The following is a 26,614-nucleotide window of genomic DNA, read 5'->3' as shown; positions in this document are numbered from 1 at the left end:
CAATTATTTGGAATAACTCAGTGATAAGAGAATAACTAAAGGCTTTCTACAAAAAGTAATATTAGGCATCCTAATTGTGTTTAAATTAGAAAATGTCAACCAAAAAGATCCGACTTAAATAGATTCCACGTAAAGCTGATTTTTCTTAATACAGCCATTCCTACTGGAAGTGTATTTACCACTTACTTCTTATAAAAAATTTACCAAGTACAACAACTAAACTATTTAATATTTGTTGTAACTAGCCAATTCATAAAAACGTTAATAAAACCTAAATAAAAAAAAAAAAAATGAAAAATCCTTCCCATTTTTTTTATTCAATTTTTAATGTCTTACAAAAAATATGTATAATAAGGTTCAGCTGTAAAGATAAAATAATTAATATCATAGCATGGTCTTCATAGGTCAGATCCTAAATAAACAACATAACTGTTACTTAATCCTTATTTTATGTAATAGACGAACCAATAGTTTTTGACCGTGTTCGACAGAAACTTTCACAATGCAGCAGCAAACACAAATCAAACATAAAATACGCCTGCGCACATAATCTCCTACCTATGCCGCGCGACACAAGCTAATTTGCAAATAAAAATCAACTTCAGTGCTGAATTTTAAAACAGAAGATGCCAATGCATATTTGGGAGACAGTTAAACAAGTTGCTTCGCCTCAAAGCAACTGGCCATAACCTGTTTAACTGGCCTAGCTTCTTTCCACCTGCAAACAGACACAAAATCATAGGGCCTCTGGAATAACAAACAAAATTAATACGCTAGAGCAGATATTCACACAAAAATGTCACCATCAACAGAAATGTTCACTTATTGCTTATGTCAATTACAATTGTATATATAAATACAAGAATAGTGACAAATTAATATAAAATTAATGAGGATTGGAAGTTTGAAAATACAAAACTGAGAACAATCATAATTAGCAAACCTAATATATTTCTCGTGCTTTCAGTTTAAAATAAAAAAATTATACATTTTCAGACTCGAAAACTAATCTTGCCACAAGCAATAAGTTAAAAATAACATAATAAATTAAATAACAGGAACCAAACAAAACTCACTGGAGAGAATGGTTTTAAATCATTTGGGTGAACTGAAAATTAATTTCTATGAGTTGGTGACATTTTTGCTGATGTATACGCAAAGAAGATTAAACGCTTGCGATTGAGTGCCTAAGCTCGCTTTGCCATCTGTTAAAAGCTCACGGCCAAAAACCATTGCTTCTAATTTCAGCATAAATGCCAAGCGACAATTTACGCTGAATGTACGCAGTGCGCAGCACATGCTAGTTATACTTAGGTAGGAGAAGGTTAGATTAGACTCGTACAGGTGTAGTTGCCAAGAGTGAAGTTGGAAACCATCTGGGGGAAATGTCCGCTCGCTGTGAAAAATAAAAACAAAATTCATTAGTAAGTTACATTAATTTTACTATACTAATAGTTTTTCCAACAAAATTGAAATATTACAGTCTGGAATAACTAAAATGAAATTACAACAGTATACTACACTAAGAAGTGTTGTTGGTATTATTGATTTGAGTTATAGTTGGTAAAAACAAACTTTTTACATTCATCTTTTTTCTGAAAGCTAAGAGAATGAATTGTTAAAGAAGTTGCAATTTGGATCACTATGTAAGGTCTATTTTGGCAGTTTTCAAACTTAATTGTTTGGAAATACTGTTTCATTCTAATACTTCCGCAGTGTTACTACTGTAAGTGAGCAACGAGACGACCTCTGGCCCAGTACATGGTGCCGCTATTGTAGCGGTATCACCTTCTTTTGCAGGCACTTAAGTCAGCAATGACGTCTGAAACATTAGTGCACACGATTATAAATAGGAGTCTCAAGAGAGGTGATTAATGTCTTGAATTTGCCACTATGCAAAGAGATCAGGGGTCGTCTCGTGACTAGCCTACAGTAGTATGTTAGCAGATGCCAATATGATTGATTAGTCCTACATTTTATGTTTATAGCCCAAAACAATCGATAATCCTGTTGACAGTAAGATTTATTCAGTCATCCACTTTTTGAATGCAAGAACTGTTAAGGCAATAACAATCCATCACCAGTTTACAGATATTTATGGTGGAAGTGCAAAAAGTGTTGGAATGGTATATAAGTGGGTTAGCCAGTTTAATTAAGTAGTAAAAATTTCCAAAAAAAATAGGACTTTCTGTTAAGAATGATGACTTTTTGGGAGAAAATTAAAAGAGAACAAATGTTGACAGTGTTAAATGAATTTTATCAATAAAAAAGATCCAAAACTAATGTCAGCATAAAAGGGTTTAGCTTGTTGAATCTCTTACAAGAGGTTAAATAAGAATCAAGACAATATTTATGCAAAGGCCATTTTCTCTTATTATAAGTGTAAATGCCTACCCATGTTGTAAATTAGGATGTTTAAACTTAGACAATGTGCAGATTTATACTTTCAAAAGCTTACATGTAGCTTCAAATTTAAAACACTCAAAAAATTATATTATTATTTTAGCTATTAATTTTTACATATAAAACAGTTATGGTGGGAAGGGCTGATTCGATGTGAATGTTGAATTTTGCTCCAGTTCATCTTCCTCTTACTTGCAATCATCTGAAGTCTCCAGCAGATATGGCTCCTGAAATCTGTAGTCATGTTTGTCTGAAGGGATCCAAAAATAGTCTTCGTAGTCTGGGTGCCTCTGATGTTGAAACAATGCGGGGGGAGGGGGGGTTTCGTTTTGAGCACCTTCGTTCTTCATTACCGACTAATTTTGGATTAATTCAGACGAACATGACTTCAAATTTCAGGAGTCAAGTCTGCAACAGCATCAGATTTCAGATGCTGCACATAAGAAGGTGAACTGGAGCTAAATTCAATATTAATTTTAGTTAATTTTTAATCACTAACTTTCACTGTTAGGATCTGGGCCAGAGCTATAATCACTCAAGATACTGCAGCATTTTAGATTGGGAATTCAGGAGTGAAAGGTAATATTTTTTTAAAAATATTATGCAACAAAATTTACTCTACGTAACTGACTCAATATACATAGATTTTCTCTTAACTTAAAAACCCTTTTTCCTCTACAAAGAGATTTGAGACTCACAGAAAAACAATTTCCTACAATTAAATAACAACTTTTTAAAGCGTGCTTTTGGTAAGTAATTTGTACATTTTTATAAAGAGAAACGTAGTAGCTTTATATTAATACGTGTAAATTATAAACCAATAATAACACATTTAATCCTATTGTTGTTTTTGTTGAATTAGGTTATTGTGACATCAAATTTAATAAACATTGAACAATTAAAACATTTTTTAAACTTTACTTTTTACTTGAGTTGTACTAAGTATCTTTGGTTTAATTCACTGTAAAATTGTTTACAATACATATATCATTTTATTATAAAACTATAAGGGCTTTGCAGCCATAGATAGTGTATCAATTTTGAAGTTGGTATACAATTTTTGTAATTTCCAGTTGTTTAAAAAGATGTTTCCATTTATATGTGATTGTAATAACATAATAACAAACACTTTGACATACCAAGCCCAAATCAAGCAGTATTGTATGAGTGCTGTCCATCATTTTGGATAATCCAGTATTGCACTAATGACATTAAATCAAATAATAACAACTGCAACTAATAAACATCTTTATACAACATCTAATGGCCTTAAATATTATACAAAAAATTAAATTATATGTGCACAGAGCATATTTTTACCACTTAAAAATAATCAGCTCACAAATATGCTGAACATGGTGTAATGTTATAGAGCGTTTATTAACAGGTGGTGGATTAATGGAAATTGTGAAAAATATAGTGGTACATCTTTTTATAATTTCTTATAACATACATTGAAATGAAATGAAATGAAATATGAAATGAAATGAAATATAAATTTATTTCCACAATCTTCTTATAGGTACAGAGATTACAAATGCGTTTGCAAATTTTTTTTAACAATGAAATTTTAAATATTGTAATTTCTTAATATATATTTGTAGGAAATTAGCCTACATGGGCAAGCAGCCTGTGCGTAGGCTAGAGACGCTATCTTTTACAGAAATTAAATGTTAGTTTGTTTTGCCGGGTATGGTTCAGACGCAAACGAAAGAGCAACAATAACAATAATAAATTAAATTATACAAAACCGGACCAAAAAATTTATATATAATTTATTTGAAATAGTTATCACTTTGAAATGTAGATGAATGACAGATGATATCGGAGGGGGGAGGGGTGAGAGAAAGGACCAAGGTCAAGCCCGCCCATATTCTGATAAGATTAGGGCCTCGGCTCCCTCGAGGCCAATCTGTAGAAGGAAAAAAATTAACGTTTTTCTTAAAAATTGAAATTGAAGTTGATTCGAATTAATTTGAAGTGACTGAAGTTTTTTGCAAATGTTTCTGAATAATACATGGGAAATATAAAAGGAATTTGTTTATTGAAACTGATTTAACTAACCTTGTAACAGGTAATACCGACATTAACTGCATGCCTGGTATTATAAGAATGTGATGTTTCTGGGAAAAATTATGTTGTAATATTTATAAATATGAATTAAAAGATGCTTTATGTACAACTGTCGCAAGGAAAGGAGTGAAGATTCGTGAAAAAGAGTGTCAGTAGGATAACGCTTATTTTTCCTTAATCCTGCTTTTAAGATACATTTTTGTGTTATGTAAAGGGGCTCCAAAAATGATTTTAATGCACCGCCCCAAGCAATGTTACCAAATGTAAGAAGAGATTGGACATAAGCGCAGTACGTTATTTTAATTTCCTTTTCATTTAAAACATCACTTAATCTTCTGAAAGCGAAAATATATTTTCTTTACTTTTGCTTGAATATAGGCTATATGATCAGACCATTTAAGGCGATGATCGAAAATTACACCTAGATATTTGTAACTTGTAACACGTTCAATACTTTTACATCCACATGTTAAATTTGCAGAATTGCCGCATTGATGAATTCTCAAACTATTTAAATTGTAATCTGAATTATTGTTCAAAGAAATAGGTAGAAATTTTGTCTTAGATATATTTAGTGAGAGAAAATTTTGATCTAGATCTAACCATTTTTTCAAAATCATTAAGTCGTTTTGTAGCCTTTTCCTGTACTTCCATCCAGTTGTTACCAGAAATAAAAATTAAGCTGTCATCCGCAAACAAAAAGAGTTTTCCATACAGATTTAGTTTAGAAATATTGTTTATATATATTAAAAACAAAATAGGTCCCAATGTACTACCTTGAATCACACCATAATCCACATTTTGAGGATCACTGTTCTCTCCGCAGATGGACACAACCTGTCGCCTCTCGCTCAGGTAGCTGCGGAACCACGCTAGCGCAATGCCGCGGACTCCTATCATTTCTAATTTTGTTAACAAAATAGTGCGATCCACAGAGTCGAATGCTTTTTTTAAATCCAAAAAAAACAAGCATGCACCTATTATTTTTTGAAATACTTTTGTTTAAAATCTCTGTTTGATATCAAATAATGCGTCATTGATACTTTTTTGTCCGGCCTAAATCCATACTGACACTCACTTAAAATGTTATGGTTTTGTAAAAATGAGACGAGTTGATCCCTTAACTATTCGTTCTAAAACCTTAGAGAAAACGCTTAAACAATGAGATGGGACGGAAGTTGTTTTTGTTTGTAAATTCATTAGATTTGAAAAGAGGAAAGATTTTTGCTAGCTTAAAATTATCGGGAAATACACCAGTTGAGATACTTAAGTTAATTAAATGTGTTAACTGTTGAGAAATAACATGGATATTAGCCTTGAAGAGGTTAGCCGAGACCCCGTCCATCCCGGTGCGGAACCACCCCTCAGGCCATTGACCTGGCGTATTACGTCATGTTCAGTCACAGTCTGTAGTGAGAATTCAGTGTTCAGCCAGTAATCAGAGTCACGTACCACCGGGATCCCCCCCTGAATCAATCTCGTCGGACCAGGGTTTTGCCAACAGCCGAAAAAAAAAATCATTGAAATCATTGGCAACCTGTTTTAAAACCTCCTTGCTCAATATAGGTGCACCTGGTAGAAATCTTTGAATAGGAAAGTTATCCCTACATTTATTCCTCCCAATTAATTCGTTAATAATTTCCCCAAAACAATTTAGCATTTTTTCTACAGTCATTTAATTTCATTCTATAGTAATCCCGCTTTGTAGATTTTATTGAGTTGCTTAAATCACGTCTTAACATATTATAATAAGTTCTAAGATCACGATTAAAAAGGTTGTTTTTTTTTAAGATTTTACTAATTTTATCCCTTTTTACGAATCAAGTTTACTAAGTCATTGGAAATCCATGGCTTAAGTTTTTTCTTCCGTGTTGTGGATGTTTTATTTCTTTTTTAGCGATAGATAAAGATTCAGTAATCACGCCCGAAAAATTGGCTGAACATTCGTTGACATCATAACAATTCAGGACGGGATCCAGTTTGAGGTGATAAGACACTCGGTAAACACAGTTTTTTCGTCAGTATACGTAATCGGTGCTAGTGGTGTGTCAGTGGCAGTCGCGTGTGGACCGTGATCCTGAGGCCGGTGCTGTAGTGGTCAGTGACGGCGGTGTGCAGCACGGCGGCCTGCACACTCTGCATGTCGTTGTATCTCACAAACACGTGGTCCAGGCAGGTCGTGCTGTGCTCCGTCACCCGAGTCGCTTTGTCCACACATTGTACAAGTCCATGACCAATAAGGCAGTTTAAATATCTGTTAGTAATATCGTCAGGTGCAAAAAGGTTACTATTCATGTCTCCTAGTAAAATGCATTTTTTATTACGTTCTAACATTGTTATAATAGCTGTCGAGGACCATCTATAAAACTACCAACGTCACTGTCAAATGTTCTGTATAGTGCCAAAATGTTGTAATGAGTATTTAGGTAAGTGGAAGTTAAGTGAAATGCCGTAAACATTACTTTAATATGACTTTATAATAGTTCCTACTGAAATTATTTCTTTTATGAATTCTATGTGTTTCTTGTACCAATGAACTCAAAACTATATTCAGTAGTTTTGGTTTGTATAGGAAACTGTCCCTATTTAATATTTTGTCTTTCAGTAATAGTGTGTTAAAATACAGGCCATTTAAAACCACACATAGATAAGTGTACTGACCTAACCACTTGATGTAGGAGTTGAGCAGAGAGATGACTCCTCTCATGTCCCACACATAGGGATACAAGTCGTACAGGAGTTCTCGGTTATTGCAGAAGGTTATCCGCTGAAAGAGCCGGTTCACATTCTGACTGATCTCTTCTAGCTTGGCTGCTCGCTCGTGCCACTCCTCCACCTACGTACACAAACAACAGTCCATTATCTATGGCTCTGGGTCCTACCAACCAACAGGAAAGGGGTGATTGTAACCATTTTATCCCAGCCAATGAGAAGCAGTGAGTGATATATGCCTTGGGTTGTCACAATGAGTTGAAAAACCTAAGCATAAAATGACTATGAAGAGAAGGTTATAAAATATTCCCTTTTATTTTTTATTTTCTTGGGTTATTCCTATTAGAATTAGTACTATGCAAGCTCTATTCTCTTGCAGTTCCCAACAACAAACTCAGTAACTGACTGATGGCTCCAGCCAAGAATGTTATTTATACTCATTAATAGCCTTAAACATTTCCTGATAATGTAAAGATAAAGATCAAATTAACTGCGAATCTCACCTCTGGTGTTTTTTCTGGAGTCTTGTGGTTGTGGAGTGCGATGAGGTGAGCATTGGACTTGAGCCAGTTGAATTCCTGCAGCAGCTGTACTCCCTGACTACCATGCTCAAACGGGAGGTAGAACAGATCACACAACAGTGCCAAATCCTCTATTGTCAGCTCTTTATCTAAGTCTCGTGGCCTAGGAGCAAACACAACAAACATTGTATCTTACAGGTAGAAGGAACAAACAAAATTATGTTGAGTTTCAACTAGAGTATGAATGCTGATTTACTGTTTGGTCTGCTTATACTCGTGATTGTGACCAGAGACAAAGCCTAATGGACAAAGATGACTACTATCTGCAATTGAATAAAGCATGAAAGAGACATAAAGAGCACACCGCTACGACCTTTATACTTTTAATCATTTCAGCAGGTTGAATTGTAATTGCCAATTTGTTTTATGGATGTTTTTGAGGGGTTTATCTCAACTCAAGATGTGAGCTACAAGATGTTGGTTGGTTTTAGCCACTATCTTCTCTTGCTTGCTGAGTAAAGGTGGTAAATACACTCAGGAACAGGTTGAGGTGGCAGCATGATGGATGAAATTAATAAAGCCATAACAGTTACAACTTCCTCATTCACCTTGGGTGGTAGTGCAATTATTCCTCAGATGTCAGATTTAGGGGAGTAACATTACCTTGGCATTACCTCAAAAACTAAATTGAGTTATCAGAGGTTAATTAGTATTCATTTGGATCTTGTTTTTATAATGCGAGCTCCTATGAAACATTAGCAGTTTTGAAAATTTTGCACTTATTTTCCTTCTTAACATAATATATTTGATTGATAAAGTGATGTTGAGATCCCTAAATTGCTCTGCTCATTCTTTACCTTGGTGATAGTTATGGCACGGGCAAGAACTATTAAAAGGTCCTTTGTGTCAAGGAAAGGTATTTACAGTTATGCCTCTTGGGAGTGCACAGAATAATTAAGGATAAACAAAAATTACTCATAAATACTCACCGCTCTGGAGCAACATCTACAGCCGGCTCTACTTGCATAGTCATGCTGCTAGAGTTACTGAGTGCACCTGACCCCTGCAATCACAAAACAAGTTAGTAAAGTCATTTGCTCTTACCTACCAGATTATGCTACAATTCTATTATGAGAGCAGTGACTTTTGTTTCTGTAAAAAGATTAAAGCAATATTTGCAGAGCCATGTAATTCAATGCAGGAAAGAAGTATAATCAAGATTTTGTTCAGTGATTATTAAAATGAATCATTGAGAAAATCCTAACTGAAAAGTACACACTGTAATTTCTAACTGGGAAATACACAATTAAATTCCTATACTACATGAAGAAATCCTCGTCTCAGGATCTAAACTTGAGGACCTTAGGAAATTACCTAGCTCCTGAACAATAGATACTGATAAGTACTAAAAGTAAAACTGGGAAAGAAAAGATGAAGTGATCGGAAATATTTCAGAAAAAAGTATTTCAGAATACAATTATAACACGAAACAAACTAAAAATTATTTATTTATTGTAATAAAAGATACCATTCTAAACAGCTTAGTATACTGTTGTCACTGTCAATGGATATGTTCCTAAAATAAAAAAAAAATTACTTCATAATTTTCTAAAATATGATTTTTATTTCCATGCAATTTAATTTAGACAGTTGTGCTTAATTACTTCCAGGGGGAAATACCATTTTACCATTGAAAAACCGTTTTCAAAAGTGATTGATAATATCAAAGGGCAGTGGACAATCAAACTTCCCCTTAATTAACATATCAGTTATTTTTTAATCAGTATTAAATTTTAACACATTACACTTTGGTTACATATTATGATGTTGTAATTTGTATATAAATTACACTCATTCTTCATGCTTTTCTATAAGTGAAAGCTTGAATTAGAACGTAATAACAAAGCACTGTCCACGAAGTCTGTTAACAATTCGGCGACATCCCAGCCCAGTGCAGTCTTTTGGTTTGCATCATCGATCTTCAATCACAGTTCAAGACAGCATCCTCAGCAACATCCAGCTCACAAGTTTGTTATGGATTTTTTTATGGTAATCGTGGTGGACTCTCTGTCTCTTCTAGTTAATGCCAAAATTACCCCTGCTCTTGGTGTTGGAGGCTGCCCCTGAGGGATCTACAGTGAGTCAGCAGGCAAGGTTTCAGACCGAGGTGTTGTCTACACTGATGGAACACTTGCTGGCTGCTGATAGGTGAACAAGCAGCATTGCCTGTGGTGGCTGGTGGCAATGCTGCCAACATCACACCTAATGTCTGCTACCCTACGGCCAGGATTGTGGACAAGTTATGGCAAGGTATGATCTTGAAGGACCCACACGAGTTTAACAAATCACAATATTTGAGGTTCATCAACTACTGATTCAAGGAGTCAAATAATTGCCGATTACAAAAGTACTTAGAAACAGAAAAATTGATGTTAAGATTTTCCCTCTTATACAAGGAGATTTCCGGTGCATAACATTTCTGGCCGATTCCCGGTTGGGTGGCCACCCTGTACTATATTCACTGCTTAATAACTTGAAAATAATTTGGTTTTACTCAAGTTACTAGTTACAATAAAAGAACAATGTGCACTCAGGTGTTTAACTGAGCTTACTAACTTTAGCCAGTAATTTGCTATTACTGCAATTGGTTCTGTCAATGATAGTGTCAGAACCAGCCATCAAACAGCATGCTAAAAAGTTATATTTCAGTGAGACTAGTATGTTTTTTCTTTTATGCATTACTACTTATAATACGTCAATAATTTTTGTTTTATTAGTTTTTATTGTTGTCACTATAGAGAAATTGAACAATTATCAACCACTGATACATTCACTGTTACCTCCTGTGCAGCAAATAGAATCAGTTTATTATGAATATAGATAAATCATTGGTTGTACATTACTGTTGTTATGACAAAATTGTTGTAGCATCAATTTTGAAGTCTGAAAGCATAATATCTTAAAATATTTCTGGCATTTATTTTCAATAAATAATGTAATTACCATGCAACATAATTTAGTTTAGATAACAAAATGCATAACATAATAAAATAAACTCGTCAAATGACAAAACCACATCAATAAAAGGCAAATAAAAGGTGTTTTTTAACAAGCACTTCAAACTCATGTAAATAATAACATCATAATGGTTTAGATGTAGAATTTAATGTTTTTAAACCATTTTTTGTGTGGTCAAACAAAGTTTAAAATATTTAAAAGTTATCGTGCAGCAGTACTCACCGAGTTGGTGTCAGCCATGGGAACGTCAGAGGCTGTCCCCAACCCTGTCTTGGAGTGGGCGGGAGAGTTGGAAGCAGGTGAGTTGGCAGGGGTAGAGTTACAGTCCATGGGTTCACTCAGCACTTTGCTCTCAGAGATCAAAGAGTTCATCACCACTGGACCGGTTGTTGGCTGCATCATGCTCTCGTTGCCATTTACCTGCTTTAATATGTATTCTTAGTTGAATTCTAGTAAATTTAATTATGTACTTAGTTTCATACTAAAAGTATAACAATAAGCTTATTACACACAATGTAGCCATGGTGGGATGGGTTGATTTAATATGAAAGCTGCGTTTTGCTCCAGTTCACCTTCCCCTCAATGCTGCGCCTTGAATCTCCATCTCTGATGTCGAAACATTATTCGTTTTGAGCATCTTTGTTGTCAACTTTTTCTATCTTTTCAGACTAACATGGCTCCAGAAGTCAACAGATTCCAGATGCTGCATTAAGGGAAGGTGAACTGTAAATAAATGCAACAATAAGCTTATTTACGTGTACTCTTGATAACACTAGGATAAGTTAACTATAGAATGAATCACAAATTAAATCCAGCTTGAGAACATTACATACCGATGAGCACACCTCAGCCAGTGCTTGCAGTTGATTGTTGTTTTGACCAGTAGTGGCAGAGGTGTTGGTGGTGGTGGTGACGGACATGCACGTGTTAACAGACGGGATGATAACTGGCAGAGGAAGAGGCAATGGAAGCGCAGGTTGGGGCTTCGTGATGGGTCCCCATGCCTGCTTCACACGGAAGAACTCTGGCAGCCATTCTGTAATAGCGTTGCGCAGTGCACGACGTGGATGGTACATGTTGGCCGGGAGAGACGAAGGCACATCCTCCCCTACTCCTCCATCTTCTGTTTCTGTCTCTAGCTTGATGTCGGCTGACACACTGTCATCTGACAATACATTACCAGAATTATACTTTAGTTGGTTTAAAATTTCATTAAATTGAATTCTTTTTGTAATAAATAGTACTCCTTCACTCTTTACAGATAACACCACTCTACTCTACTCTAGTTACTGTGAGATATCCACTGCTATGGGAAACCACTGTATGCTGTTACAACTAGCATCTGACTGGTTTTGTAGCAAATACACTGTTTCTTAATGAGTCTCAACACAGGACCTGGCGTTAACTCTCAGAAAGGTAGTGGGTGTCACAAACTATTTGGCTAAATTGTTAATCCCCAACTTATTTGATATCTATTTTAATTCTAGGTGAACACATTAATTATTGAATTTTAATGCATAATCTCTTATTTGTCTGTTACAAACACATTCAAAAATATTTTATTAGGAATCCAATCAGTAAATATTGAATGATTGCATTTTACCTCTATAAGTATTGGTATTGTATTTTTCATGACAAATAATAATAATATTATAATATTTTTCATGGTATAATAATATTGGAAGTAGTGTTTTATGTACACTAATGCAACGAATGCTTCTTTTTTAGCAACCAAAATTTCCTTACTATATTTTAGCCGTATTAAGTCCTACCCATATCTAAATTAACAATCAATATACTCAATAGTTGTTAAGTAATAGTTCCCATTTCATTTTTTGTTAAAACGTTCATATCTATATGACATATACAATCACTAAGTTACTAAAACTAACATTTTGAAAATGAATATAACTCTCTCAGTTGTCATTACCCAAGATATAAGATAAAGAGAAATTTATTCATCCACGTCTTAGATGACACCCGAAGTTGAGGGAAAGTTACCAGTTATAAAAATGTTGATTCAATTTATGTTACATATCATAAGTATAGAAATATCTAAAATCCTTATATCCATCATCAACACTGAGCTTTAAACACATTACTCACTTATATCACGTCGCCCATCCACATTGCAGCGGGACCACTGCGCAAGTGTGTGAATTGCCACGAAGTTTGCACCAAACTCACAGTTGGGATTGGTAAGAACGCCACGTAGCCGCGGGATTAGATCAGGAGATCTACCCTGGTATGGGCCCAGGAACACCCGCTTCTGATCATAGTCATTGGCGTGCAGGTTGTCCCAGATCAGAGGCGGCCTCTTCAGCACTTCCGTTATCTCCTCAATGGATTCCACGGTCACCACCCGCGATATAACTTTGTTACCTACAATCGTGCAATCACATATAGAATAGGGTAAACAATCATGTTTTAATTCTTACATGTAGTTTACTTAGGTCTGATTTCCACCACATATCTTCTTTTACTTGATTGTATTTTAAAAATACTACACTCCTATTTCTTTTCTGAATACATACAATTATGAGAAAATCTAAAAAAAAAATAAACTTGTACATAACATCATTAAATTTTGGAAACAATGTAATGTAATATGGAACTGTTTATACTGATACGAGTTGTTTATAAAGTATAAGTTAAGAAAAATGTAAGATCAGGTACCATTTAAATTTATTGCTTAATATAACAACAATGTAAATGATATGGGAAAAAAGAACTGTAGCAAATCAATGTCTACATTCTAAAACTACCATTCAACTACAGTAGATATCCAAAGAAGAATTCAAAATGATACCCTCACTTCTTTCCACAATGTAAAGAACAGGTAAACATGCCCAATACTACTTTTAATATTTTTACTTGAAAATCACTTATTGTTAAAAACACAGATTGATTGGAAAGATCTTAAGTTTTTCAATGGAAAATCCAGAAAATTACTCCCGGCCATTCCTAATTATGTTAAATTTATGTAATGAATGTTTCCAAACACGTTCTAACCTTAATTCCATAAAACACAACTAATTTACAATTTTCTGAATTTGATGATCCAACTAATGAGAACTAATATTTCTGAAAATACAAGAACATTTCTGCAAGTGCGTATAATTACTTCTCCAACATTGTAAAATACTTGAAAATTAATATAGAAACAAAAACCATGTTTAATTATAATAACAGCCACAAACCCAGCCTGACGAAGAAAAAGACCAATCTATTTTGTTTCTGGATGACTATTTCCTAAAAGTAAACAAACCTGTCCACATGATGTCTATCTCTGGAGCCAGCTTAGAGCCCAGAGTGGTGAGGTACTCAGAGTTAGAGACGTTGGGCATGGCACGTGCTGCACAGTACTGTGTGGGACAGATCATGAATCGTGGTTGTCCCAGGTGTTGGTAGATCTCATTTGTAACTGACACCTAAAAATCAATAGAATATACAGTACTAGGAATAGATTATTATTACTTCTGTTATTCTGTTTCCTGAAGAAAAAAAAATACTAGTTCAATATACTAATTAATACCCATGGCTTTAAATGCAATTTCCTACTAAATAACATGGACATCATAGACACATCCTTAGCATACCAAGCATTCTCAGGTTAGTTATGGTTAGCAGAAATGTTCTCATTTACTTTAAAAGAATTGTATTCATCAAAACTACTTATGTAAATGACAGTATTTCGGGGCCATCATACTTGGTATATCGCGGAGTGAAATAATTTTTATAAGCACCAATGAAATAACTAAAATTTTTATGCAGCATTCCATGATATTTAATTATTAACATTTCCAACGATTTAAGACCTAAAATATTTTAAACCAGTGTGGAGGAATCCTAAGGTCAAAGTCTGTAGCTTTCTTAGTGACAGCACTGGAACCCTATGATAATTTTGAAATGGAAATTGGCATATCTGAGGAACATATCATTTCAGTGTTAATGCAAATTTCATCAGGTAAAGTATGAATATAGGTACACCTGATACATCACTGTAAAAGTCCTTGGTTTCTGATATCTGTTCTATATATTATTCTTTGTTCTTGGTTTAGTGTAGGAATGAAATAAATTTTTATATAACTAATACTGGGTCCCTCTTCAGTAAATAGCAAATCCCAACTTTTTCTATAGTTTTCTCAGTCCTAAAAAAATACACTTTGTGTGTGATGCTTTGCTATATGATTCTGTTTCCAATGATCACAGGCTCGCTACGCTTGTATGCTGTTACGGAGAAAATGGCTAGTTGAATCGTTTTAGTGCCTGATTCCCTACATTATTTTTATTCCTTCAGCTAAGGTTTATACTCCTGTCACAATGTTAAAGGAACACGTTAATTATCTTACATATACTCACAATAGTGTTAAAAAAATATAAATTTTATAGCATTGTTTAAATTAATGAGAGGGTCAATTCCGATACCATGGCTCTTTTCACTCGATTCCAATACGAATATAGTATTTTATTATATTTATTTGTGCTTTGATTATTTCAGAGTCAATTTAAAACAACTTCCTGAAGACCAAAAACATTTTTTAATGTATTTGATCCCACTATAAGGACTTAAAAAAGAAATTTTAGGCTACTTACCTATTTTTAAGAAAAAACTATATAAACGGGTGCTGATAAGTCTTGAAACAAACATAAAACATTGTACGATGACAAAACGCATAAAATAAATTTTTTTTATGCAATCAGTGGGAGTTGGGGGGAAATCTTAAATGTACCATCCATGATGTATTTTTTTTTAATAACATACAAATTAATAAATTTACATATTTCAAAAAAATCACTTACAGAAATTATGTACATGTAAAATGAAAAATGTATCAACCCCTTTAGTTATATTTTGTGTACACTACTGTCAAAATTTCATAATTTCTTTACAGCTATTGTTTGGTGGGCATGATTGCAGGATACCCCAAACACTACTTTTAACACTTACAATAAATTATTACTCATGGAATGACAACAAACTTATTTATATTTTCCTTGTCTTCAGGAAAGATATTTATTTTTTATATTAACTCTCTCTAACAGATATTGCATCACTTTAAATTCATTGAGCCACAAGTGGTTTCAAAGATGCTTATATATCTAAATAACTACCACCATCTTACAAATGATTGTGTACCTATAATACCATTGCTGTAATGAGGGAGATATACAGCTGCAGATAACAGCTAATACAAATGTTTTGGAATGTTCTCCAATCTTGCCTACATTTCTGAGCAAGGAGATAAATTATTTTAGTTAAGAATAATGAGAATCACAGATTTATTATATGTGGTTATTATAGTTCACATCTATCAATGAAATAAGCAAAACAATCTTAAGACTATAACCGTCTACTTTAGATTACATACATTTATAGTGATGTCATAAATAGGTCAACCCAAATAAAGAGTTAAATAAAATTAATATGGCTAAGAAGTAATTTGTATTTCGAATCACAACTTCGTAAATGTAAAAAGACACTTAATGTTACTTATGTGTCATAATATTGGTAGCCTACATGGATGTTTTAAAATTATTACAGATATATTCGACAATGAATAAGACTATTTTGTTTTAGAAACTTTATTACCTTAAAACAAAATAAAATCATTTAAAGCTTTTTAAACATTCCTCATAATTTGATATCTCACAACAGATGCTACTTTATTATAAATATACAATTGATTAGAGTGAGGTAATACAATGGTTGTTCATTAAAGAAAAGAAAATTGCTTCCTATCAGACCTGGGCATGAGCAAATGACTGGAACACTTCCTTGTCCGCTTCAGACATCTCAGGTTCGATGTCATCAAAGAGAAGGGCGAATGCAGCACAGCCAAACTGAGACACTTGCTCCAGTTTCCGCTTGAGTGCTGATACTTCTTTGACACTGGAGTAAGTGATGTCCAACCCGGGGCTAAGCGCATAGTAGAAGTGGATACCCTTCTCTCGTGCTGCACTGATCAGTCCAGTCAGATGTTCTGCCTCCTCCACTGTGTATAACTCACGCCAGTAGGCGCGGTGTTTGTAATCATCCTTCGGCGCATACAAGTATGAATCCATTCCCCACTTCTTCATTCTGGTATTAACACAGAGATCAGTCACAAAAATCTAAAATATTAACAAATATAATCAGGTCTGTGGTATTTTTAACCATTTACATGCCGGTAGTACTACTGTTTCATGAAATATATGTTTAATTTGATTTGAACGCTTATTTATTCCTCTTTTAAATTTTAACTAAATTATAACATTAATCTTGTTATTGTTCCTTGTTATTTTAAACTAACTAAATAATAACGTTAAGCTTGTTGAAAAAACTGAAAATCATTATTTAATTCACACTTAAATTACAACATATTTTTCAAAATAATAAAATAAAATAACTATTATTAAGTGTCTGTGATAATACTGTTTAAGTCAGTCTATAATATTTTGACATTGTTATATTTTTATAACAGAATAGACATACAATGTTTTATACATTTAAGTGTGACTTTCTTAATCACACATTTTTTGTGTTTAACGAACAATAAAACTTCTAACTTCTGTAAACATCAAATGTGCACAATATAAAAAGAAATTAATTTCTTAGTTTTTTTGCAAATTGAATTATTTTTATTTTCTTGTTTTGCTAATTATATATACACTAAACATATATTACATGTTAATTAAAAAATATTACCTACATATTCATTTTTTAACACATGATAATGTCCAAACAGATTTTTTCATATAGAAATTCATTTTAGACTAACAAATCAGTACTAAAAAACTATATTTTTATATGTCACAAACATAATTATTCCATAGAGTACGTGTAGTACTATTTACAACATTCCAGAACTCTACTTTTGAGAATGATTTGACACTTTTTTCTAGATAGTACAAGTGGCATAGAATGGGAATTTCTTGTGGAAAAAGATGTGAGAAGTTCAGCCATGACAACTACAGTGAAAGCATTCTTGGCGTTGGTAAGTCTGCTACTGGATAGTGTGTTATATGAGCAGACTCGACTTAATTTTGAATAATTACCAAACTCAAAAAATAAGAATCAATCATTTGAAGTGAGTATATCCATTTTACTTAATTAAATCCAAGTGGGAACTTGCAAAGTACAGAATTGAAAGGGCACTCAACTTAACTCAACCACAGTCAGTTTATCTGAAGTCATGGGTGAGCAAGAATGAAAAATGTTCATTGTCTGGAAATTTACTGTATGAATGTATATTTTAAGTTACTTTATTATCTAATGTTTATTTATTTAGTAGATTAAAATTACTTCCACAAGACATTGGCTGAGCTTATAAAATGTTTTTGACATACCATGCAAAAAGTTGGTGTAAGCTATGAAGTTTTTAAGTATTTGTAAAACTAGATAAAACTTCATACTTACTTCTGAAAGAGGTCTTTTCTCTGATCTGTAGTCCAAGGTCTTCCATAGAATCCTATAAAATAATTCACATTTATATATCTCTCAAAGGCACACACCATTTTCCAAAATAAACGGCAGGAAAATTAAAAACAGAATGACAAGTATAATAAACAACAGGAGAACATCAATAAACAAAACATTAACAACACACAAGATCCAAATTCAAATAGATAATAAACACGTAATAACAAATAATAGAATATAAAAGTACAGTGTGATAACAGTAATAATTTAATGTAAAATTTCAAAATGTTACATAACAAACACATCTTCAAAATGTTACATAACAAACACATCTTCAAAAATTGTAATAAAATTATACATTAAATACTTCAGTTGATATGAATGAACTTAACTGTCCTATAAATTACGTATTTATAAGGGTGAAAGAACAGGAAATATAAGGATGTACAGATTTTGGCCCTTTCTTGCACTACAAACAAGGATTGTATCTTGCAAACTCATACTATAAAGCCTAACCAGCGGGTAACGAAGAAGTTGGTGCACCTGTGCACTGAATTGTGTACCTGTTGACCAATGAGTACGCCACACCTCTCCATCTAGATCACACTGGGTAAACCAGACAAGAGCTCTTTTGTAGGCTAGTTGTTTCCGAAACAATGCAACACGAATACAACTAAGATGTCTATGTTGCCAAGAGTACATTTAGAATGCTTTTGTGACAACCTCGCTAAGTTGGTCAACCAATGGTTGGCTCCCAAGTCAGTACCCTGGTTACTTTGGTGTGTTCAAGGATACTGATATCATGGAAAGTACAGTGCGGGCCACGGAACTCAGCACCTGGTTTACACATGCAAATTAATCACTTTCCCTCTCCAAATAGCATAGTACTCAATTCATGAAATCAATGTCCTGTATAAAACAAAATCAGAGCCTATGTAACTTATTTTTGTCTAATATGTTGTTAATGAGTTTTGGATTGTTTATATTTTCTTCTGATCAAAGACGAAAGTGACTATAACAGTGTTATAAACTTGTCTGACTCGTAACACAAAGAACACACATATATCGGCATCGTACTTGCCGCCACTAGTCAAATACCTAACATATAATTTTACTTTGAATTAATTTGGAGCAATAATGTCTAACTGGATTAAATTTTAAGCTTTTATAGTATTATAGTGAAGCTATACTGTTATATGTAAAAAATTTATTTATTTCAGATTACAGAAAATAATAAAATTAATTTAAACTATGTTTAAGCAACATAGTACTTACAATGATTACTTTAGCTAATCTGGAATTATATTTCTGCAGATACATACGCTATCAAAACTGCATTAATTCGCTAAAATGTTATAGTTTGATTCTAAATAAAATAGCACATGATTTTCAGTATATTTACAATACCAAATTAAGAATGTTCAAAAAAAGTCTTCTCAATAATTATATTTCCAATTGTTCTTACCGATGACACTAAGCCTACTAACTATGTAAATAAAATTAAAACAGCTGGCAATGATTAATTATGAGTCAAATAGATCAAATGTTGTATTGATACTTTTAATGTTTCTAATCGATAATCATGATTAGATTGAGGTGGTGGCCGCTTATTATACTGCAGCCGTAACATACTTTGTGGAGCACTTGAGAGGTTTTGACCTCAGATAACAATACCAGTGAATGAATTAATATGGTCAATGTTGTATTTTGTTTTTAAACTATAAATTGAAATGTTTACCAAAATTTGTGCTCTTAATTGTTTAATTGTTTAATTGTTTGAACAAATTATTACTATAAAAAATTAATTTTGACCAAATAGGTTTGCTTTAACCCTTTTAGCCCGGCGTCCGATATATCGGACAGAGGTGGTCTAGCTAAAATGCCCAACGTCCGATATACCGGACGTCTCGAGAATTTAATGTAGCTGGCTAATAATATGTCCAAATGCCATCAGTTTCGATATAGTAGTCGGTGAAGAAACGGGCTACACGCAAAAACAATAAACCTTCCAATTGGCATTGTATTTCGTCGTCGTTGAGCGTAGTTTATTTGTCAATGTCAGCTGTCAGACGACTTCAGTTGCATTGTTGCTGTATGCTGACGTATAACCTCAATTAGTTTGCGTGATTGAAAGCGGTTGTTTTTCGTCTGATTTATTGTATTATTAGTAAAAAAACATGAGTAAACGTCGTAGAGAAAAGTTACCAGTGAGTGAAAACACTTTGATAAACACTATTATTGATACTTTGGGATTATACCGACCACACCCAGACATGAATCGTTATTTGACATTTTGCTTCTACTGATTACTAGATTAGCGTAGAACAATATTTCGTCAATATAAAACAGGAATCGTCTTATCGCAAACCCCTCCCCATCCTCAGACAGAGGTCAAAGTCGAGCGGTCTAGTAGATAACGTGATTGCAGAGTCTCGCAGCCCGTTCAGCTGGTGCGTCGCTTTGTTGTACTTCCGTGTTTTACCTCTACATTTCTCCAAACACAAAAATCCAATAAAAACAAACATGATCAAACTAAAACTAAACTCTTTATTGAAAAAACACTCAAAACTTGTTTTTATTCTTGATCACACTCCGCCATCCAAAATGCGAGTGCCATGCCTTCGCGCTGATGTCAAAGAAAGAAAAACATCCCTCGAGATAGTACCTATCAGTAAAATATCAAATTCTAGAGGATCTGATCAGAAATATAAATTGAATTGTAATGAAAAGGCAATTATGTACCGTGCAAATCATGTGATGCCGCGTGGCCTATCGTAATCGGGATTCTTGAGAAAGATAAGATGACAGAGACAACAATACCGATCACAATGCCTGGAAATGCTTGTAAGTTTGTAATTTTGTAATTAAAGAGTTGTTTTTTCGTTCTATCATGTTTGTTTCTATAAATTTATATTTTTGTGTTCTTCATACTGGTGTGGTCGGTATAATCCCAAAGTACCCTATTATTAGTGGTGAATGTGCTATTTTTGAAGTCAATGAATTGAGTTGTTTATATAAAATGTATATATTGTAAATATTATTTCTTTTACTTTTTTGAAAAATTAAACAAGTTTTAGTCTTACAAACCATTACAATTAGTTTGTGTTATTGGTACTTTGGGATTATACCGACCACACCAGTATGAAGAACACAAAAATAGAAATTTATAGAAACAAACATGATAGAACGAAAAAACAACTCTTCAATTACAAAATTACAAACTTACAAGCATTTCCAGGTATTGTGATCGGTATTGTTGTCGCTGTTATCTTATCTTTCTCGAGAATCCTGATTACGGCAGGCCGCGCGGCATCACGTGATTTGCACGGTACATCATTGCCTTTCCATTACAATTCAATTTATATTTCTGATTAGCCCCTCTAGAATTTGATATTTTACTGATAGGTACTATCTCGAGGGATGTTTTTCTTTCGTCGACATCAGCGCGGGGCAGCACCGAAGGTGCTGCCGAAGCCCGCGCTGATGGCCGGAGGCACTCGCATTTTGGGTGGCGGAATGTGATCAAGAATAAAAACAAGTTTTTGAGTGTTTTTTTTAATAAAAAGTTTAGTTTGGTAAATGTTTGTTTTTGTTGAATTTTTGTGTTTGGAGAAATGTAGAGGTAAAACACGGAAGTACAACAAAGCGATGCACCAGCTGAATGGGCGGCGAGACTCTGCAATCACGTTATCTACTAGACGCTCGACTTTGACCTCTGTCTGAGGATGGGGAGGTGTTTGCGATAAGACAATTCCTGTTTTATATTGACGAAATATTGTTCTACGCTAATCTAGTAATCAGTAGAAACGAAATGTGAAATAACGATTCATGTCTGGGTGTGGTCGGTATAATCCCAAAGTACCGTGTTATTTTACAATTGTTATTATTTCAAAAGTGCAAAAACAAGTATACATAACTGTATACTTCTACTGACGTGTACATGTGGAAATATATGAAGAAGTGCTTATGCAGCAATACAATTAATTGGATATATCTCCTGCATTTATCAAGGAAAGTTCTTCAAATTTTGTGTGTGTAGTAAGAGATATGTGTACAACAAAATTGCTTCATTTTTCAGGGGCTACAATTTTTTTTCTACCCTTTATGTATGTCCAAACTATAAAAAATTTTTTTATTTATAAATACGCTAAAAAAACAAATCATTCTGTAAAAGTACTTTTTAACTATTACATCTAAGAGTACACTTATTTGTGAACAATTTAAAACAAAAACCTAAAAAATTATCTTCAAAAATAAGAAAACTAGATGTATTTTCCCTCAATTCTGCACTACGGTCCCTTATCGCCATGGGCTTTCTGGCAAGTCCAGGGAAAAATGGCCGCTTATACTGCAGCCTCGGCTAGTATAGTTATAAAATGATATGAGCTCTGTATATATTGTTTAACTTATATACTATTCGTATAACAGTGAAAATTCTGTGGTTTGATGAATAATTCTGGTATATTTTTAATAGAAATTGTATTTTAAAAAATGTTCTATTACTTTCACAAAACATTTAAATCGTTTATTTCAGAAACCCGTCAACAGATACTTTTTGGTAGAATCGTTTTTTTGTTGATTCGTTATCTTTAACTGAAAAGACACCTTTTAGTGCAGAAAGCTGGTAACTGCCATATTCCTAAATGGTTCAAATCTGAGAAAGAATATTGAGTTTAGTGCAGAAATCCGACAAGCGTAGTCACTTACCGTGTTTCTGCAATAAACTGGTTTTCTTCATCAATGGCGTGGTTGGTAACAGTGTTTGTTTATGTTTCACCACCTGTTATTAGTTGTTTTGTTTACATTCCAAAACAATTGAGTACTCTACTATTAGTAGCAGTCAAGCTAAATCATTATTGACTAAGTGTATTTGAGCTGTGTTGTGAAGTGCTTAGTTCCGTGGTTGTTGTTTGACTAGTTTGTGATAGGCCTAGGCCTAGTTTGTTTTTAACGATGTCAAATAGTAGTTCTGATGATGAACCTCAACCAAAAAGGAAGCGTGGTATCACCAATGGAGGAAAGTACACTCGAAACGTCATACGCAAATCAAGGGTTAAAGGTGAAACCTATAAAAACTATAAGGGTAAAATCGTTCTTGCCAAGTCTGTTCCTGCTGAAATACTGTGTAAATGTCCAGGTAAATGTAGTACAGCTATTGATATTGAAACCAAAACCCTGATTTGGAATTATTTCTACTCACTAGATACTAAAAACAATCAAGATACGTATTTGCAAACGTTGATAGAGGCAAGAGAAGTCAAGCGTAGATTGAAAAAAAATAAGCAAAAGGATCACAGCACTGCTGTTACAACTAAAAATCTAACCTCATTTGTGTACAACGTTAAGATCAGAGGCGTTCTTACTCCAGTTTGCAAAAATGTTTTTTTACAAATCCATGGAGTTTCTCGTGATAGAGTTGGAAGGCTGACTAAAGCATGGCGCACACTGCAGACGCGCCGCGCCGCGCCGAACCGCGCCGCCTTTTGGAAAATTCCGCTGACCGTCGCACATACTGGGCGCGCTGGGCGCGCCGAACTCCTTCCCTCACCACAGCTGCAGTGCTATCAATTAGTGTGCAGTCGTATGGTTATGTTGTGTCGTTTTGTTTAATAATTTACACGATGAGCAGCTCTGAAGATGAAGATCTGTTTTTATTTTGTCTTTATTAAATACAAAAATATGGATAAACTTACAATAAAGTCGTTTTTTTAAATATATGCAAATAATGTTTTGTAAATTTTAATATTTTCTGAAACCACAATTTACTCATTAATTTTTTTCTTCTTCGGTTAGAAAACATAACATCAAATGTGTTTTCAGTAATAAATTATTATTTAACAATGTATCGCTGGTCAGGGCTTTTTTAATAAGGAATAGGCTATTTGTTTCAAAAATGTAATGTATTTTATCTGTAAGAAAGCATAGTTTCAAAAATAACACACAAATTATGCATACAGTACTTCCTACATATTACAATAAGTTTTATCATGTGATGTTGTATCACTTGACCCTGCTGAGTTTGAGGTGTATGGACAGTTACTGGATCCATCAGGTGAAACAGCAAACCGTCCCTCTTGTGCCCCTGGGTATTGTCCCATCTGACCAATAGGAGTTGGTAGTTGCGGCATATATTGGGTAGTCCGAAAAGGAACTAGTGCTGTGGGTGTAGGATCTGAGCGTAGAAATGAATGAGCGGTGTTATATGACCCAGAAATGGCCTCTAGCTTTGCATCATGAATTATTCTGGAAATGTTAGATTTTTACGTCGACTGCTATACCTCACCGACGATGGCCGAGGTAGTACGAAGACACCCGAAGGTAACCGCGGCTAAGAAACGGTTCCGCTGCCTACGCACACTGTAGACGCGCCGCGCCGCGCCGCGCCGCCCCAGCGGAACAAATTCCGCTCGACTTCTCCCAAGAGTTCTGGCAGCGGAATTATTCCGCGGCGGACGCGGCTGCGCGGCGCGGCGCGGCGCGGCGCGCTCTAGTGTGCGCACTCCCATTTGAACACATGCAAACTATTAAGCCGGAATTATTTCCAAAAGGCGGCGCGGTTCGGCGCGGCGCGGCGCGTCTACAGTGTGCGCCATGCTTAACCTGTTAGTTGAAAACAAAACACCAGTTGATATGAGAGGGAAAAATCGTAGTGGAAATGCCATTAAAGGCAGCACATGTGCCCTTATTAATGAACATATAAGCCAGTTTCAATTGAAAGAAACTCACTATGGAGGAAAACCCAAACAATATTTATGCAGATTGAGCATAACTCAAATGCATAAAATGTTTTTAAGTAAACATCCTGAAATGGAGGAAGAAGACAAGTACCATTTTTACTACAATTATTTTGAAGAAAATTTTAACTAGATTCTTTCGGGCGACCACAGGTTGACGTATACAGCCAATGTGAATATTTCAGTGCAAGGCTTAGAGATTCTTCTTTAGCTGAAAACGTGAAACGCAGCGTTGTTGCTGAGCAGCTGGTTCACAAACACAGGGCAAAAAAGTTTTTTATAAAAATTGAAGAGTTAGTGAGAAACAAAGATGAAGACACAGTGGCTCTGTGCTTTGACTTTATGCAAAACCTGCCTCTTCCGAACATACCGGTTCAGGAAGTGTTTTACATGCGTCAGCTTTGGCTTAACATATTCGGTATACACGACTTAAAAACAAACAAAGCTAACATTTACCTTTATCACGAGGGAGAAGCTAACAAGTTCCCTGATGAAGTATGCTCACTGTTACTGGATTACTTAAAAAGAGAAGTTTCAAGTGGGGGGTCAAGCACCTAGTTCTCTTTAGTGATGGCCCATCAAGCCAAAACAAAAACCACACAGTTGTGTGGTTTGAAATGTATCTTTGTGATAGCGGAATGTTTGAATCTGTGTACTTTCCGGTAAGGGGTCACTCCTTCTTACCTTGCGATCGTGATTTTGGATCTATAAAACGCGTTGTAAGAAAAGTTGACCGAGTGTACACCCCAGACCAATATGCAGACCTGATTATCAAAGCCAGCAAAACCAATCGTTTGGCTGTTCACCACGTAACGAGCGACACAATCTTGAGCTTCAAGACATGGTGGCCACAGCACTACAAGAAATGTGTTTTCTCAGATGAGACCTCTGGAAGAGGTTTTCCAAAAGACAAAAGAGTGCCGTTTAAAGTGTCAACTTATAAACAATTTAACTTCAGCAAAACCAATCAAGGAAGAGTCGTTGTCAAAGACTTCATCGATGGACTTACGACATCTTCTTTTACTTTTAATAAGCAAATAAGCATTATTTGTATTATGGTTTATATTTCTTTCAAAGCTTTAAATGTCACAAAAAGTTGCTAACATAATCTGAAACTAACATTTTTTTTGGTAAAAACTCATTTTATTACAGAAACCCGCTAACTGCAAAATTTTTTAAAATGTTTGGATTGTAAAAGCAAAAGCACACAACTAAAATTCTTATATCATGCTATTGAAACAGATGCTAACAAATGCCACAATTTTTTTGAAACCAAAATATTCATAATAATCAAATTTACACAGTTTTTTTTCAGTTTCCCGAAAGTTTATAAGAGTGCACTTAACGGGTTTCTGAAATAATCGATTCATTTTGTATTGCTTTGTTTTTGTATTGTAGTTTTTAATTTAATTTAAAACTGCAGTTCATTATTGAATTATTAATTAGAATAACAGATATATTGATGATTAAAAGCCAATTTAAGTAAAAAATATAATAATAATAAAAAAAAAACAATAAATTATGGTGTTACTACATTTCTAATATTAGTTTTCAAACAATGGATAAACTAATTACCAGCAGCGTGACTTAGAGCAGAGCTGCATTATGTAAACAACCTGCAACACTAATTATATCAAGTTGGGATATCTTAAGTTGCAGTCAGGAAAAAATTGTTTATTTTTGTTGTCTTTTGGTGCACTATGTGTCAAAAGAAGGCGTAGCACATAGAATGCAGGAAATGCATTTCCGAC

General features: G+C 34.2%; 1 protein-coding gene across 3 annotated transcripts in view; it reads right to left on the bottom strand.

Moving 5' to 3' along the window:
• LOC124359468 (protein O-GlcNAcase) overlaps positions 1-26,614 on the bottom strand; it is a 44,926-nt gene that overhangs the window by 13,335 nt on the left and 4,977 nt on the right. The window contains exons 2-11 of one of the 3 annotated variants that reach the window (XM_046812227.1): positions 18,127-18,178; positions 16,476-16,809; positions 13,996-14,158; positions 12,834-13,109; positions 11,561-11,892; positions 10,950-11,150; positions 8,699-8,772; positions 7,692-7,872; positions 7,138-7,312; positions 1,343-1,396 (exon numbers count right to left, since the gene is read on the bottom strand). In XM_046812227.1, coding sequence (XP_046668183.1) covers positions 1,343-1,396; positions 7,138-7,312; positions 7,692-7,872; positions 8,699-8,772; positions 10,950-11,150; positions 11,561-11,892; positions 12,834-13,109; positions 13,996-14,158; positions 16,476-16,809; positions 18,127-18,178 — 1,842 coding nt within the window. The remainder of the gene's footprint in view (positions 1-1,342; positions 1,397-7,137; positions 7,313-7,691; positions 7,873-8,698; positions 8,773-10,949; positions 11,151-11,560; positions 11,893-12,833; positions 13,110-13,995; positions 14,159-16,475; positions 16,810-18,126; positions 18,179-26,614) is intronic. The other 2 variants (XM_046812228.1, XM_046812229.1) reach the window with 2 other exon arrangements.

This window comes from Homalodisca vitripennis, chromosome 4 (genome assembly GCF_021130785.1).
Source record: "Homalodisca vitripennis isolate AUS2020 chromosome 4, UT_GWSS_2.1, whole genome shotgun sequence".
Taxonomy (NCBI): domain Eukaryota; kingdom Metazoa; phylum Arthropoda; class Insecta; order Hemiptera; family Cicadellidae; genus Homalodisca; species Homalodisca vitripennis.
The sequence above is the reverse complement of the archived record's forward strand: the minus strand, read 5'-3'. Positions and strand labels throughout refer to the sequence as shown.